This window comes from Syngnathus leptorhynchus, chromosome 3 (assembly GCF_054491065.1).
Source record: "Syngnathus leptorhynchus isolate UIUO chromosome 3, UIUO_Slep, whole genome shotgun sequence".
Classification (NCBI taxonomy): domain Eukaryota; kingdom Metazoa; phylum Chordata; class Actinopteri; order Syngnathiformes; family Syngnathidae; genus Syngnathus; species Syngnathus leptorhynchus.
This window is the reverse complement of record NC_141197.1, coordinates 6973787-6992045: the sequence shown is the minus strand read 5'-3', so window position 1 is coordinate 6992045 and position 18259 is coordinate 6973787. Positions and strand designations below refer to the sequence as shown.

Genomic DNA, 18259 nt, shown 5'->3' with positions numbered 1-18259 from the left:
AACACGTATACTCCAAAGGGAATATAAAACATGAGTTGATGGGTAATACCATGGATGGTCCATGCCCCTACTTGGTCGCCTTTTCAAATACTACTGAAGTCATTCAATCAGTACAGGAGTATTTGTATTATAACTTGTTTTCATGTGTGCAGGAGTCTTGGAGATGATCCGGTCTTTTTTACTTATCAAGTATTTGTGTTGATTCCCCTTCTATAGGAATTGATGGCTTTTAAGCTATCGTTGCAAGCAAGATGTGTGATGTTTTTGTGTGATTAAAAGTCAATAAGTTATTGTACTTCTTTTTTTTAAGAGGTGATCTGCAAATGGAACATTTAATACAATTTGCAATAACTGCATAAGAATAAACAACAAAAAAGAAATTTAGAATAATGCTCAATTCCCACTCTCTTTTTTTTTCTCCAGTGTTGAGGAAATCTCCAAATCTTGAAAGTGCTGGTGGATAACATGCTATGAATTTACATTGTATACCTGGATTTTGTTTCAATACACCAAATACCGTCTCATCCCGAGATCCTTTCAGTACTTTGAAGTGACACAAGTCATGAAATGAGATTGCACAGCTGGCAAGAGCATGATCCGAAATGAAGATGACAAAAATACGTAGAGCAGTCTTTTGAACTGCTGACATTGAACAGGGCGGATTAGGCAGCCTATATTAACAACAGGCGACAGGCTGTCATGGAGGCTGATTTGGTCTTTCACAGATTCCAAGTACAGGCGGATATTAAAATATCAATAAAATATGCATAGTTTTTTTCAACAATTACATCCACAACGGAGAAAAACGAGGCGATAACTAAAGCCGACTTGTTTTGGGAGTTTTCGTTTTATTTTATGATACAAAGTTAGAATGACCTCACGGATATCAAACATTGCAAGGCAACAGTAACATCATAAAATCTGTAACATCTAATGAATAAAGGATATAAAAGGACATTCAGACACAAAACTCAACCAGATAAATAACATTGCATCAACAATTATACACCAGTTCAGAACATGTCCGTACTGTATTCAGTGTTACCTTGCTGCGTTGCGGTTCAGTTATTGAGACTTCACTCTTTTGAGGGTTTTCATTTGTCTGAACAATAAGTGTTCTGTAAAAGCTTAAAAGGAATAACTTCCCTCTCCTAAAAGAAAATGAAGTCTGATAGCGTAGGGTGGGCCGCCTTTTGACCATAGTGAGCGGGGATAGGCTTCAGTTTACCCCGCAAACCTGAACGGAATAAATGGCGTTGGGACGGGATGGAAAAGAAAAAGTTGACTTCTACTTCATGGTTTTTGCCTTTTGCCATTCTGGGGAGATAACTCCTGTAAGAAATGTGGGACTAGTGTCGAACACATGACCAATTTGAAATCACATGCACAGAAAACAAACTAGTAGCTCAACATACTAGATTTTTAAAAGCAGCTTCGTCTGGTAATTTATCTGCATGAAGCTAACAGAAAAATGAACTCTCGGCAAAAATGACTTTTAAGTCGACCAAATGGTTTCGACATGTAAAATGTGGAAAATCAAATAGCTCTACAAATCATTTTTGGAGAATAATTGAAATTCATAAATTTACACAAATTGATCCCGTAACAGAAAGAGATCAGTCAAAGATCTCACATGAATATGATTTTAACAACAACCCCAAAAACAATTCATTTAAATTAATGTAAAAGCGGTGAGGGGAACATAAAGTCAGAGTGCAGGTCAAGACGTGATGTCAGAAAAGTCAAGTGCGTCTCTGCTAACGCTGTGGTGAGCTCGAAATGCAGATAACGTGCGGGTTAGAGGCTGCCGATGTTGGGGAAGCTCTTGAGCTTCTCTGGGAAGTCGTCTTTGTAGAGAACTGGGTCAGCCCGGTGCTCCACCACCTTCAGAGGCATGGTGCCGAAAACTGATGCAAACTTGTTGATGCACTCCGATCTAGTGAAGAATACAAAAACATTTGGATTGTGAGTGTGCATGTGATGCTGAAGTCTAAAGAATAGAATCTCAGTGGGTGAGCAATTTGGTATATGTTTCTTCAAAGTGGAACTTGTAGTCAAGTCAAATTTATTTATATAGCCCTTAATCACAAAAACTTCTCAAAGGGCTTTACATGGCTACAGTTGACAATTATTCTCGACATCCCCAGATCTTAACCCTCATGAGGGCAAGGAAAAACTTACAAATCCCAAACAGGGGAAAAATGCAAAACCTTGAGAAGGGACCGCAAATGAGAGGATACCCCTTCTTGGACGACCAGGCTACAATGGATGCCGAATGGACAATAAAAAAATAAGGTAATGTCGATGTCTATTTCATCAGAAGAAGAGCTGCAGGAAGACACCCTCAGTCATCACGGCAGCGCCTGGGGAAAGCTGGTCCACCTCAGATCTTGTCTCATGTAGCGAATGGATTTGGATGAGAAATGCTGTAAAGCTCCTCAATTCACTTTAACATGGTCCTTGGCAACAAGATGGAACCAAAGTAATCCGACTGGATTTATACAGGGCTAAGCCTGAGCATAAAAAGAGCAAATGGGTAACAAAAGACGTGCCCGCCCCCCGCCAAATAAAAAGTAAATTGGCTAATGCAAATTTGCGGCGGCTCATTGTTGTGTCCATACAATCAAACAAATGAGCTTTCAATTCAGAGTTGGCTAACTGCATTACCTCTCCACCATGTGAGTCTGATCCAGGGACAGTCCATCGATGGCTGTACACTCAGGACACTTGAACTTCTTCCTGGGAGTCACCTAAACAAAATCACCCCCCCCAAATGTCAATCGAGTTTCTAGCTAATAATCAGTCCAGCCATTTCTAACATAAATGCATGTGCAGAGGGAAGAGCGTTGCCTGAGCAGCCATGACGTACGGCTTGTACGTTTGCAGTAGAGAAGACAGCGCGGACACGAAGAAGCCGTGGGAGACATGGTGCGACAGGGTGAAGGCGTAGGTTGGGTGCTTGCATATTGTGATTTGGTAGCAGCATGCGAGTGTTTTTGTAAGCTTCGAGGGGGAGTTTGACCCTGCTGCTGATAAGGGAGGTTAAGGAAGGACTTGGGCTTGGGCCCCTACACCTGAATGAGGGAGACCATGCAGTGAAGTGTCGGGGTGACAACTGATGGGACCCAGAAATGTCGGTCCGCTCTGTCTGTCTTCACTTCAACCCCCCTTTTTTTATGAGCTAAGAGCTCCCAAACTAGCTGATGAGATGAATGTACCTTAATGGGAGCTTTGCCAGTAATGTTGGCCACAAGAAAGTTCATGGCAATATCTTCACAGTTCATGTGTGCGTCAACCCAGTTCTTGATGTCTCCAGGCATCTTGTATGAGTACAGGTAGTTGAAGTACTACAACAAAAAGAGGCACACGAAAATGCTGATTAAGAAAAATAAAGTGGTCACCGAATGACCCGAGAGTACATAGGTGGGCGGCGCTGCATTAGGCTTTGCTTCGAAGCAGAAACTCCGTCAGCTGATAGGAGGTGTGATAACCTTGCCCGACCTGCAACGTTCTGCTCATCCATCAACGTAATCTTGCCTTATAACCTTCATCGTCCACCCACAGGAAACCCCCCACTCTGACCAAATGTCATTTAATTGCCATATAAAATGAAAAACATCCTTCCCAAAACAAGTCCCATACTCATCAGCATTTTTTATCATCATTTTTATGACGACGCTAAAACAAAAGCTTGAGTAAAAGTGGAAACTACCTTATGATAAAAAGCAGCGCCCGTTAGCACCATGGAGACCTCATTGGTCCATTCTGACTCGTACTTCCACTTTCCCATTTCATGGTCCCACAAGTGCAGCCGGCCTGGATAACCCACAAGCCTGTCAGGGAACTCTCTCCATACCTGTTGAAGTTGTCAGGATAGAACAGGGGTGTCAAACTCATTTTTTTGCGCGGGCCGCATTGTAGTCATAACTTCTTTTGGAGGGCCATTATGAATGTATGAGCACCTCATATTATATACAGTAAAAGCTACAAAACAAACTGACAAATAACTTGTTTTCAAATCAGACGAGTAAAAACTGGTTAAATATTAAAAAAAAAAAAAAAAAAAGTGGGAACCAGGTTTCTAACGGAAAGGAAAACTGGTGTAAGGCTGAATACAAGTGTAGCAATATTGAGTGGCTTTATAATGAACTAAACTATTATGCTTGAAACTTAGAGCCAGTGAGTGTCAACTCTTTTACTGTGCTGCTTCTAATTCCGTGCAATTCTCCTTAAACTGGCTACAATTTTATGAAATTGCTTCTAAATGCAGTCAGGTGAGGGCAGGGGACATTTTTTAGGCTCAGAGCCCGTCATCATTCCTCACTCATCAAACACAAGCAGCGGGCAGTCAAAGCCTTGTTATATGACTCCAATCTTTTCCGGTAACTTTAATGCCTGAGATTACGAGGAAGTGGTTCCTGGCTCATACGGAGGTCAGTTGAAACATGGGAAACAATTGGTGTAGGTTGTTTGGAACTTGCTCACCTCATAGCCAAACTGCAGTTCATCAGATGTCAACATGATGATGTCATCATCGATGGCCAACACCGCTTCGGTCTCGATTTCATCGTAGGGGAAAAAGCGGTTACTCAGCTTGTTCTCTTTGGTGCGCACAACTTTGAGAGGCACACCGACCTTAGGCCAAAGAGATTCTGACAAGGAAAAAAAAAAAAAAAAAAAAAAAGACTCATTTGGTAACAGTAATTATCTCATAAAATCACTTTTACTAAAGAGAATAGTGTCAGTGTTAATGGCATGATGAGTAAACCTTAATAGTCTATGATAAGCCTCGACCCTTGACACGTTCTCGCGCAAATATCACTGTACAGATTTGAATGCAACACTTGCACAAACGTTGATCCTGAAACATAGGAGATGAGCTTTCTTGGTGTTAACCACACAGATATGACATTTAACTGCTTCTATGTAGAGACCCGTCAATAGACCTGATCAGAGCTCAGCACAGGTACAATTTTGCTTTAACTGCTTTGAAGCAATTAGCTAGTGTGGGGGTTTATACAAGCTATTAATCAATTTGTTTGTTTATTTCTTGCTCTTTACAACTGTGTAGGGCAGGTCAACTAATTGAAATTGAAATGTGTCGTGAAAGCATCCTAAATGCACCGTGTTGCTTGGAGCAAGCATGCGATGTGCTAGTTCCTCTGTGCTCCAAGAGAGCAAGCTTTAAGATGACACACTAATTGGAGTTCACTGAGTGCTTTAAGATGTGACACAGTCGTTGGAGTTCACTGTAAAACTAAACACACAACACAAAGAATTACAAAATGGATCATAGCTGGACGAATGGATATTTAAATTATTTGTTAGATACTTTGCCAGCTTTAGGTTTGAAATAAATGAAACGTTTTTTTCCCAGCTATCAATAATTAGCATTAGACATCATAGGAGGAATTTAAGTTCAAATTTATTTAAAATTGCCTTAGGCCAATTTATATGCCAATGCCAGTTTTTGTGAAAATAAGTCATATTACCTAAATTGGCAATTTTGTTCTCTCTTTATCTTCCAAGTCATTGTATCTCCAGGAATAAAAGTTTTGAACCAGAATGTAAATGCTCAATTTGAGTAGGTATTATTAAAAAAAAAAAAACACACAAAAAAACTCGACGCCTAATTCTGAAAATAGTAACAGTAGATGTTTGACTTAATAACAGGATAGGAATCCTATTTTATCGTACAGAATAAGAAGCTAATTTCTCGTACAGAATAGGTGGGATATCCGAAAATAACAAATCCGAAACCCAAGCCATTAAACTTCCCATGTACTTGAGACCTGAGAGTCTGACCTGTCAATGGCCCCTCATTAATTCTAATGGGTCAGCCAGGCGCCGCTGACGCCTCTGATGAAAAGGAAACACGCGGCCACGAGAAAGCACTTCAAAGTCTTCTCACTACTTCATTATACAGTATTAGTCAACTCACGGTCGATTTGATTTTTGGTCAAGATCAGAAATGGTGCCAATAGGAGAGTAAGACAGTTTAATGGTGCTTTGCTATTTGTATTGCTATGCTAACATACATTAGAGGTGGAAGAAATTACAATTTTCCTGTGAAAAATGACAAATTCTGATGCTGACTTAGATCAGCCATGAAATCTAGACTCATTGCTATGCCAGCGATTAAGTATGGTCAAAGTTTCATCAAGTACATTTCCAAGGCGGGGGAAATCAAAGTTAACTGACAGTGAAATGAAATAATCGGCGAAGAGCAGACGTGCTGTTTGGAAAACAAACAACCTTTTTTTTTTTTAATAAATGCTTGCAATTTAGTACCAAGGTCCTGGGCGCCTGTTGCTGAGGTCACACTTTTTTTCTGTTAAATATTTCTTTGCCACTATGTTTGTCATTTCCTGGCTGTTGTGTTTCTATGTTTTGAGTTAATAAATAATTTTTTTTTATTAAGATAAAGTACACTGCCACCACTGGTGGCCTGCGTGGCGTTTACGTCAGTGTTTTGTGGCTCTGGAACTCGTATTGTAACCTAACGTGAATATACTCACCCTCAGGAGGACTCTTGTTCTGGTTGTTCCAAACCACCAGCAACTTAGCCAAGCTCGGAACTTTTGAAATTTCTGTGATGACTCGGAAAAGGCTCTCGACTCGATCGTAGGTCAGCACCACTGCTGTGAACCCAGGTGCTCTTGGTGGGATAAGTGGCAAGAATAAGGGACTGTTTACACTGGACCACTTCTGGATAAGACAAAAGGTAAAGAGACACATAGAAGCATCACTGTTAACACACATTTGTAAACATATTTGGCAGTTCTATAGTGTAACATGCACTGCAAGACTCAATTGTAACAGTTTTCAAATGCTGGATTATCTGAGCATGCAACAATGTCTCATGAGGGCTAACAGGCAAAGAGCATTGGCCCAGTCCATCACATAAACCTTACAGAAGCAAGAGATCATGACGTGAAAACTAGATGTGAATTTACAACAAGGCTGACTGTCCCCTCTTAAATATCTACACGCTTTGTGGCGCTCGAGTGTTGGGGCCGAGAATGGGATGCAAGAAATGAGATGATGTTGACATGTGGAAATCAAGTGAAGCGAGTTTGCCAGGTAGTTAACGACGACTGTCGGACGACCTTCAAAGTTGTACTCCTCTTTCATTGCTCCCCATTAAAATGGCCTATAAAATGTGGGACTTTCACTGACCCCAACAGGTGAGCTTTCAAAGTTACCAAAAACAGATCATTATCATAAACATCACTTTGACATGGAAAGTAACATTGCCCAACAATACAAATTTCAACAATATTCCAACAAAGACAGGCCTTCGTATATAAGCGCTCGTGCTCATGGGATCACATCAAACTGAAAGTGTTCCGCCCCAGTTACAGTGAAAAATTGTCAAAAAAAGGGACAATAAATCTGTGGCATTCTTCAAGTCCATATAAAGTTTGATTCTACAATAATATGGGACCTTCCACAACATTAAGCCAAGTCAAAGACAGCCACAAACGTTTTATACAACCTCCGTTACCCATGCACCAGTAAAGATTCCCTTTACTGGCGAGTGGAAAATTCCCTTTGGTTGTTCGCACATTATCAAGCAAGTAGAGGGGGAAATAATTAAAGTAACACATATACAAAACACACATTCAATACAAAAGCACAAGTCATTCGTCAAACTAAATAAATGTAGATTAACAACTTCAGACAGACGTAAAAGCTGAATAGTCTTTCCTGATTCATGTTTTTTTTTTTTCTAATCTTAGAAATTGATCTTCACATTAAATGACACAAACTACATTATTGTGTAGATACTAGCTCTTTTTCGAAACCTTTTCGGCTAACCTCGAGCTAGCCAACACAGACAAAGTAGACCTTATGCTCAAAAAGCAATCCGGTTTGGACAAAAGGTCTTAACACATGGCAGGGGCAGTGTCAGTATTATAGCAGTATTTTTATTTTTCAGCATTCATCTACAAATCAATATAAGGCAGAACAATTTTTATGAAAAACGAACAGAAAAGCAAAACGTGCACTCCTCACTTTTGAGATGGTTATCAATGCGGGAAAAAGTCTCAATTTACTCCACGTCTTAATTGATAGCCAAAACACCGTTGTAGAGACCAAAACATCTTAAAATCTGAGAGGCCTCGGCCTTAAAAGTAAACCCTTTACTCACAAGTCCCAAACAAAAAGCAGCCTGTCCTTCATTCTGAAAACCCAGCATAACAGCACCAGTAATTCTGGAAAATGTGCTTTCAATTACCAGCCTAAAAGACGACATGAGGTGAGGGGGTGGGAACTCTGGCTGATTTATTTTGTGTTCTGTTCAAGTTCTTCTCACCATTCACTCACGGAATTGATCCCTGAAACACTTCACCTCAGACTGGATCGACCAAAAATCTTTACGTCTAGACAATTTACCTCCAAGTTGGAATCGGGTTGGGGATCCGAATGAAGTGGAAAATAAAGGGCAAATGTCATGCAAAGGCAGCAATTCTCTTCTGAACAACTCATAATTCCGTATGTGAACAGCACAGTCCCGTCCACCTGATAGACTTGGTTCTAAGCACTGAGAAAAACACACACGTTTTCTCACATTCATGACTCTCTGTGCTGACTTAAGACAAGAGACTGGGGCTGAATAACTGCTCCAAAGATATGGCTGCATTGCCAAGATGTGCACAGCCACAAACTTTCATGACCACATGAATGCTAAGAACCCACCCTATTATTCACAAACAGACTGCCTCAGACATACAAGAACTTTTTCTTCCACCACAATACAGGCATCCCCTTCATTTAGAACTACTGCTGAGACTGTTAGGTGTATATCAAAGTCGAATGCACTGCTTGTGTGGTACAAAATAAATAAAACACCGTGGCATCCACAGTGTATGTATGATGCGGAATGTAGTCCAATGGCCGTGAGCTGGTTCACAGAAGCTATCAACTGTGATCCATCTGCATGTGTAAACAGGTATGTTATAACGATTATGTTATGATCAGATTTATTGTTTCTTGTTTGATTTGCTGATAGTTCCCACTTGGCCTCCCTTCCTCCCAAGTTGTTGTATTATCCTGTATTCTTAATTTTCTGTGTTCATAATTCAAAATAAAATAATAGAAAATTAGTGGTAATCTAGATATAATCTATATTTTTTACATGTTATTTACCCATATAGAGAAGCAGATTTTTTTAATGCGCAGATATAGCTATTATACATATAAATATTTTTCAAATTTACTGTTTTGACAAACTGACATAATAATAAAGCTCCATATTATTAAAATATAGTCTAGATAATTTAGGTAATCGAGATATAATCTATATTTTTTTCCTGTTATTCACCCATATAGAGAAGCTGATTTTTTTAAATGCGCAAACATAGCTATTTTACATATAAATATTTTTCAAATTTACTGTTTTGACAAACTAACATAATAATAAAGCTCCATATAATTAATATGTCAAAACATATTTACTCAAATTCTCGAACATAAAAACATAGTTAGTGGACGATTGTTATGGTTGATTGATTCCTGACTTCTGATAGAGCCCAGCGAGTCTGCTATAATTTGGGTGGAAAAGGGTGAGTTTGAAATTCTACGGTCCAGATCAAAACTTGAAGAAGAAGAGATAGAAGAGAAATGAAAAGAAGAAGAAACAAAGTAGAAGGAGAAAAAGAAACCCCAGGGAAACAAAACGTAATGTCACAAAATTTCCCCAGGATGCACTAAGGTTAAAGACTTTGGCTGTATCAAGGTTCAAAGTCAACTTAAACCATTAAAAACAAATGGAAGAACAACAGTGACATGGCCGTGAAGCTCCTCGAAAATGATGAAAAGCCAAAGGAAATCGGTCAGAGTTGCTGCCAAGAGGCCTCCAGCAACATTAAAGTCATCAGAATATTTTTGGCAAGCACTAACTGTTTACCACATGTGACAATGATTTCTATTCTTCATTCTACAAAGAAAAAAAATCTCTTGGTTTTATTTCAAAAACACTCTCTTACACAAGCGCGTGTGTGTGTGTGTGTGTGTGTGTCCTATGGTTAGATGAGCTCGAGTTTGAATTGATCTATTTCATTCACTGCAGATTACAAAAAGAGTAGACCTTATGTAAAGTGACGCATGGTGACAGAAGTGTCATGTTGGGGCAATTTTTCGAAAACTGGGTCTTGAGTCAAAACTCACAATGGAGTCATTTTGGCTCAGGAGACTTCAAACATCAGAGTAGTTGGGCACTAAACATTAAGTACCTGGAAGAAAGCCGACAAGACATTAGAGTTTTTCGGCATGACAGTGACCTAAAGCATACAAGCAAACTAACAAAGAATATTTTCACTAGAAAACAATTTTTGGGAGAGAAAAACAGAAAATCAAAGTGAGCTGATGAGGGCTGAGCACAGGAAATGCTTCGCCATCTCACAGCTTTGGAGTGTCTTAGTAAATATTGCAGTCATTGTTTCAAAATGAGCATGGAGAAAAAAAAAACCCACCCAAATCTGTAATGAATCAAGTAGTCTAGTTATATCACAAAAAACGTGCCTGAAAAAAAAAAATTGAATCCACATTCTTTGCTTGAATCATTATTTACATCTCGGTCCATCTTATCACGATGCATGTAAACATCAAGATTGCGCAGTTACATACCACAACAGTTGGATTGTTCCATTGCTCATATGTATTTGCGGCATATGGGTAGATGCGGTCATTGATGATCTGGAGCGTAGTCAGTCCAATGGCCTTCATGGAGCTAAAATAGGCTTCCCAGAACCAGCGTGCCTACAAACAAAAACAGACAGACCGCTTCAAATTTTAGGACAAAAAAAATCCCAATTGCATAAATCTTTTTTTCTCCCCAAATCAAATCCATACATATAGTATATACAACTCATTACATGGTACAGTAGTTTGCACATGACAAAGGCAAAAAACAAAGGACGAACATTTTTTTCCTCTTTTGTATTGCAATTTTTTAAGGTCCCCTGCATTTTTAAAGAAAGACAAGCAATAAATTAATCTGTATTACAATATACAACAATTATTATCCATCAATATTCTACTTTTAATATTATACTCTTATAGGTCAGACCCGTACTAAAATAAAGGCGACGGAACCATGAATTAATATGATATATCTACTTCAATTAGTGGTGTTATTTTGCACTGTTTTGCTTTCACAACAACAACTGTACAGCATTAACAAGTCAGCAAGTCATAAATCTCATTACAATGTTAATGCAAACCGATATGCGGTTTCATAAAACAATATGTTACATGTGGAATGGACAGCCTTTGCAATTTGAGAAATGCATTCGACGACATTGGGATGTCAACAGCTATGTTGTCAAAATTAACTCCACGACTCCACCGGCCTCTTAACGTTCACCTTCCATGGTTATATATACCAATGAAAATATACCAACAAACCTTTGACCCGAGCTACTACCTAAAGCTTTGTGGATCAAATATCCTTTAAAACTGAATCTTTGGCTAATTGCCTCAGATCATTTCACTTTTATAAATGTTGATGTTGACAGGGAGAGCCTGAAACTAGAATGTTGTTTTCATAGATAAATCAGTGTGCAGGATTCTAGCCAATATTATGCTGAAGCTAGTCTTTCTGTTCTACTGTTAAAAATCTGTGCTCTCAAGTTAAATATAAAAGAATGCCTTGTTATCTACAAGTAGTACTGGCCAAATATGGTGATTTTACAGCACTATAGAAATGTCAAAATAATTGCCAGTGGAATTCTAGGAATACTGTTTTAACATTTAATGCTAAACATGAACTGATTATTAATCGCTAACAATTACAGCAGATATTCTTATATTCATATAATTGTATTTCTGTTCAGTGGTGCATACACTAAATTAAAAAGGCCTACAAAAAAAGTGTTGGGTTGTTTTGTATTTTTTTAAAAAAAAATGGGTCCGTTTGACCCAACTTCTTGGGTCGGTCCGACTTTTCAACCAAAATTGGGTTGTTTCTAACCCTGCATTTTAAGAGTGTAATTAAGAGTCTGAATTTGAGTGATAACAATTTGAATAAAATTTGGCCATTACCTCAGCAAAAAATACTTATCCTATTGGTTTTGCGGATTCTTGACCAACACTGAAGTTGTTTGTTTTTGTTGTCTCAGTGTCAAATAAAGATGGCTAATTTGATCTGGTCACAATGTGAGTATGGTGCTGTATCATTTAACATGTTAAATACATCTTTTACTTTTAAAGACTGGCGAGGAAAATCCAAAAAGACTTTCAAATCTCCTGGGGGAATCCCAACACTTCATAAATCAGCTGGTGATGAAAGTTTTCTTTTCTAACTGGGAGGAGGATGTAAGAAAACTGTGCTGGCCTGAGGGAATGACCCTCAGCCCTCCAGCTCCCCCATTGCTGCACAAATTTTACGTGCTGGAATGAAAAAGACCGAGCCCCACCACCAGCACCAACACACACACACACACAATTACAACATTTAATAAACAACGTACCTTTTCATCCTTGTTTAGAAAATTGAACGGTCGATAAATCATAATGATTAATAAAAAGAAAACGGTCGATAAATCATAATGATTAATAAAAAGAAATCTATGAATTAAGATGCGCACGCACACATCTCATTGCAAACATTTTGTTAATAAAGATTTACTGGTAGTAGCGAACCAAAGCACGAAGTTCAAGAGCCCCCTCTCTTTAACCATTTAAATCATTAGAGAAGAGGTCAAAGTCATGAGCAGAAACAGTTAGGAGTACAGAAGTCTTTGTTTAAGTCTACTTGTCAAAGTATGTGACAGATGACTGCACCTATAGCGCAGATCTGCTAGCCACTGAGTGAGCCGTGGCGAGAACCAGGCAATCATTAGTGATTTGGACACACTTAATCAAAAACAGCAGCCAAACCGCATGTCAGCTGCTCACTGGGAATAATGTTGTGCTACACATTCATTAACACTTGACTTTTACCTGTGGTCTTAATGCTTAAATACACTCATCTCTTTTGTTCCAACTCAGCATATTTAAAAATTAACACTTCAATCAACGTTTTGATTTAAAAAGACAATATGTTTTCAATAAAACAGCTTCCGTTTCTCCAGGATGCCCACAAATTACATTTAACTCAAACTTTTTTAAAAATGTAGTTATAGGCATCTGTCGCGAGGAACAAGAATTTACCGGTATTGGTTTGAGATTATATATTGTGCCTATCCCTACATAAATGACAACTGATGACTGACGACGACTAATCACAAAATGATAACAAATTCTTCTAAAGGAAAGCTATTTTGGTCACAATACAAATCAAGTGTAAACAACTTCTATTAAATTGCTCCCTAATATCACATAATTTAAAAAGTAAAAAGCTATTTGTCAAACGTTTAGGCAGATTTTCCGGTGCTATTCAATAAGAAAACTTTGTCCAAAAATGTAAATACATTTCCATGTAGCTTCAACAAATCACACAGCTTCAGTCCCGAGACTTGTGAGCCCTCTGCTGGTAAAACTGATAAACTACAACCATAACAATGCCCAAAATGCAATGTAAAATATTACTAGCAATTCCTTTGCATTGGAATTAAGATGCACACTGTTTCGTTAAGAAACTGGAGAAAGCACTGAGGGTTTCACAAATTCAAATATAATAATAATAATAATAATAATAATAATAATAATAATAATTAACAGAGATTTCAGATGGAAGCTGTTAGCGCCGATATTTGCAGTTGTGCAGTTTGGGGGGTTGTTTTTACGTCTTTGATTGGTGGTTATTCTCAGTTAGCATGCAAAATCTTGCCACGTTTCAGATTTTGTTAGCTATATTTTGACACCCAACTCACACATCGCGTACTTTAAAAAGCAGTACCAGTTTTTTTCAATGGTGTAATTGGTGAATGGATCAAAGTTGATATGAGGGAATGAAGAGCTATTGTGGTGGATGCAAACAAAAAATGAATGGAGACATCAAACTAGATGTCTGCTATTCATTTGTCTAGACAAGAAGAATGAAATTGAAAATGTGTTACTAATATCAGTTGGTATTTAAAGCAACAATATGCAGTGAGTCATTTTTGAATAGCTTTAAACTCACGGTAATTGTACCGCAAAGTGACAGTGAGCTTAGTCACCGTCAGTGGTACCGATAAGAACCAGTTAAACAAAGCAGGTCACCTCGTGTTGGGTTAGCGCCAGCTCAAGTGCAAAGTTGTTTGCGTCCATTGGATAAAGCAGATGCCTATCACTAGTATGACACACTGCCTGTCTGACAGTAATATTTTCCATTTTCCCTTCCTTTGTGAAAATGCACCAAATAGAAAGCAAATGTGTCACACCACCGTGACAGTTACCTGTCTCTGCATCTCCTCCACTTGTCTGTGCGGAATACTCTTCAAGATGGTGTACATCTCGGAGAGCTTCTCCTCTGGGATAACCACCGATGCTCTGTGACAGATAATGGACACAACTTAAGTGGGTTGAGTCAAGTTCTTTCATGCTTAATGGAAGATGGTCAGAATTAGTCTGACCTTTTCCAGTCAAGAACTTCAGAAAAAGGAAGGATGTAGGAGTCAGCAAGGATGACAGGGACGCAACCAGCTTGCAGCACATCACTGAGAGCAGCCTGACCTAAGCGTGCGCCCCTCAAAACCACACAAAAGGAGGATTCCTGCAGATATCGGACAAGCATCATCACCGTGTTTCACGTTGATGAACCATTAGTGACACGTTGACAACTTTCATCTTAAAATCTTTGCATGCAGCTAGCTGTATTTACCTGCAGGATCTGTGGGTAGTCAAACACCTGTCCCTTGTGACAACGCTTTCGAACAGAGGTATTTCCCTGGGAGAGGTTGCTACACTTGTCCAGAAGGAGCAGAGCCTCGCCATTTTCTTCCTTCAGGCGTTCAAGTTCAGCCCGATATTCACGGTGAATGGCTGTCTGAGATGACAGGATGAAGTAGCGGCGAGGCCTGGAGAATGAAGACCAGACACTGAAAATGATTTATCGCAACTACCTCACACAACTGCCCCACATTGGATCAAGATGAAAACTTTACCTCATCGCAAGGTTGATTCAATAAAATGTTTAAGCCATGTGTTGGTATAGGTACTCAGAGTGCTCGTGTTCATGGTTATACACGAATCCAAATCATTTTGCATTAAAGTGTTTGATTTTTTTGGGGTCATTTTTCCTGTTCTTGCATCCAATGATTGGCTTGATCTTTGAATCACACTGAACAACTGCAGAACTACTGCAGAACAACTGCATACATTTCACAAAGAGCAGCGCAAATAAAGGCACTGTGTACGGTTGCAATGACCTCACCCAGGCTGTCTCTCGGGTAGCTCAACATCAGCAGAGAGGGGGCTGTAAACTGGGATGCTGATGTCGTAACCTTGTCTGTACGTCCATGTGGAGAAACCCCCTCCAGCCAAGAGCGCTCTGAAAAAAAAAAAAAAAAAAAAAAGACCAATCAGCCTTGGCCCACAAAGGATTTTAACAGAACTTACTAACAAAACTACATGCCTGCAAAATTGCTCTTTAGGTTACTATCCCTTACATGATTTATGGCCAAGTGCAACTTTGAGTGATGAACTACTTTTGGTATTCCATTCAATTCAAAATGAAAAGGCAATGCACTGAAGTCCCTCTACACCTGGTTCTGATAAAGCTTCATGCCAAATGGACTCTGGGATGAGCTCAGGATATTCCTTACATCTAAATATATTGTTCATTGTCTCACATTAAACCACCAACCATCACTTTAATGTAGCGGATATCTATTTGTAGCTATTTGTAAATACATACTTCACCTCCTGGAAATAATTTTTTACATGTGTGTTCTGCTTCGACCGTGTGATCCAGCCAAAATGTCGAGGTCCACGCAATCAATCATTTTTGGGGCGCTGTGCCACCTACCACACGGTCCATTTACAAGATGTCTGTTTTCAAACACAATATCTTGACTGTAGTAGGAGGTCATCTGAGGATGCCATTGGACACCCCCCCCTCTGCTTTTTCCTCTAACTCACAAATTGCTTTATTTGTGCAAGACAAATGCTAAAGTAAAGTTTAATAATACGTTTGTTTTCATCTCATCTTCTACCAGTGCGCCTGAAAATATGATTACATTTATAAAAAAGAAAGATTGTTTCTGAAGCTACCTGTCTCTGGGTACATCCAAAGCAGTGTTGTAGTCTGGTGGGCCCCCTGGCAGCATGTTAAAAAGGAGATGATTCATCCCCTTGTTCCACCTTAAAAAAATACATAAAATACAAAAAAACATAAAAAGACTACTTGATCCAATGATATTTACATTATCAAGTAAAAAAAGAAAATCAAAGGAATTGATTCACAAAACAATTAAATGCAAGTATGTATGATCAAGACAAAAATATTTGAGTGTTGCTCTCAGAGCATGGCCGAAATTAAAAGCGAAACACTTTCTTGCTTGAAAGAAAGGAGAAGGCTGACTTTATCCAATAGCACTGGCCAGTGGGCTTTGAATGCTATACGATATAATTAATCACAATGTTCAAGTTTGTCTCATCTTATTTTAACTGTAATCCTTGTCGAGGGCAACAAAGAAGACGACGAGCAGCTGTCATGGCCGCTAAACGCTGACACCACCCGCAAAACGAAACGAGGTCTTGAGTGTTAAGGATTAACAATACAATCAGAGACAAACAACACATGATCCGAATTGAGGGTTTATTTGGCATGCCAACTCTTGCTCAAAACACATCCTGAAGCCTCGGCACATTTCATACCATCACAACTTGTCCAGTCAAGATCATTTTGATTCAGAAGAATTTAATTGCAAGTAAGACATTTACCTGGGTAGCATTGCCAAAGCCTGGGCAGTCTCTTTGATTCGCAAGGAGTTCTGATTCAGGACATCAGTCGATGGTATAAAAAGACAAGCCCTGGTGACATCATCAGTGTAAAAGTCACTGTCCGAAATGGCACTGAGAAGGTCATTATATTCTCGAGAAAGTCCAATGCTGCTGATGGGAACTCCAAGTTCATCAACATATCTCTGCAGCGGGTAGATGTAAACCTAAACAAAGAAAAAAAACAAGAGCAAGATTGAGTCATATAAATGTGGGGTGGATGTGTTTCACAAGGATTATTACCTTAATTCGGTTCTTAGGGTTGTAGCCACATTTATACACATCGAAACAAGTGTGCATGCGACAGCTAAGGTCTCCCCTCTCAGGAATAGGATTGGAGACTTGGAGGCGCACCAGAGGAGCATCTTGAGCACTGTGTTTGTCTACGCTCAAGTCTGCTTTGGACTCAAAGGAGTGAGGCCAGAACTGAAACATCCCAGTGGCAATGAGACCAAGCAACACCAGGGAGAAGAGTGTGATATAGTATATACGGTGCTTGATTTTCATCCGCGGGATCAGAGGAGGTCCCCGGGAGCTGAATTTCCCAGATGCATACATGGCTGCCTCCTGACTGTCTACCCAGTTTCTGTAATGACACAGTGACAAATATACATTACGTGTGTTGCTCAATGATGTGGTTTGTGAAAACGCCTTCAAACAATCATGTCATCAATCTTTATCCTCCCGGCACACCCAGAAACCCAGCTAACCTGTAGTCCCCGAGTTTTGTCAATTGATCTTTGGATTACTTTTTCAAAAAATGTCGAATTCGTGATATTTAAAAGTAGGACCTGTTCCATATCATCATTAGTGGCTTATACCTGTAGTTGGATGCCCACTTTGGAGAGCCATTTTGCGGCGGATACACATACGTAACTTGATCATACATTTTGTAATACAAGTTTACTCCTATAATTGTTGTCACCCTTTAGTTTGAGACGATCGCGAATGCTTGTATTCTTTATATTCTTATAGAGAAAGCGCTACGAAAAAACACGTTATATATGGATATGGCAAGACAGATATAACACAAATGACTATCTTATTATCTTAGATTTTAGACATGATTATGAATCTAAAAGCTGACGTAGAAAATATAGCAAGTTACATTAGCTTACTAAAGTCATCTTAAAAAAACGTTACCAACAAGAAAACATGTCACAATTGTCTAATTAAATGTCGGCTGCGTCGATGCGTGTTTTACATACCAGGACGTTCAACGAATGCAATTTTGACTTCCGTGTTAATTCATGATAGCATGCTAGTTTAGCAAAACAAGCGATGGGGCCGACCGGAAGTCCTTCGTCACTTCCTGTGCACCGCGGATTGCAATTCAGATTTCTTCCTTAAGGTGCAGCCATGAGAGAGAGGCCCTCTAGCGGTTGCA

At 39.2% G+C, this 18259-nt stretch overlaps 1 protein-coding gene across 1 annotated transcript; it reads right to left on the bottom strand.

Annotated features, from left to right (window-relative positions):
* Nucleotides 1-810: 810 nt before the first annotated feature.
* On the bottom strand, nucleotides 811-18187 carry ext2 (exostosin glycosyltransferase 2). Its single transcript, XM_085908227.1, has 15 exons — nucleotides 18081-18187; nucleotides 17116-17458; nucleotides 16816-17039; nucleotides 16144-16233; nucleotides 15305-15421; nucleotides 14753-14948; nucleotides 14505-14644; nucleotides 14328-14421; nucleotides 10633-10764; nucleotides 6519-6708; nucleotides 4486-4652; nucleotides 3713-3856; nucleotides 3219-3347; nucleotides 2668-2750; nucleotides 811-1936 (listed from the first exon to the last, which is right to left on the bottom strand). The coding sequence occupies exons 2-15, from the start codon at nucleotides 17428-17430 to the stop codon at nucleotides 1798-1800; spliced, it is 2160 nt and encodes a 719-aa protein (XP_085764353.1). The 5' UTR covers nucleotides 17431-17458; nucleotides 18081-18187; the 3' UTR covers nucleotides 811-1797.
* Nucleotides 18188-18259: the final 72 nt, after the last annotated feature.

Bases quoted from the DNA above. Each gene is read 5' to 3' on its own strand.
- ext2 (XM_085908227.1), bottom strand. From the start codon at position 17,430: ATGTATGCATCTGGGAAATTCAGCTCCCGGGGACCTCCTCTGATCCCG. The intron at 10,765-14,327 runs GTAACTGTCACG...TTTTGTTTGTAG, and splicing joins TGGAGGAGATGCAGAGACAG to GCACGCTGGTTCTGGGAAGC. The intron at 4,653-6,518 runs GTGAGTATATTC...TTTCCTTGTCAG, and splicing joins GAACAAGAGTCCTCCTGAGG to AATCTCTTTGGCCTAAGGTC.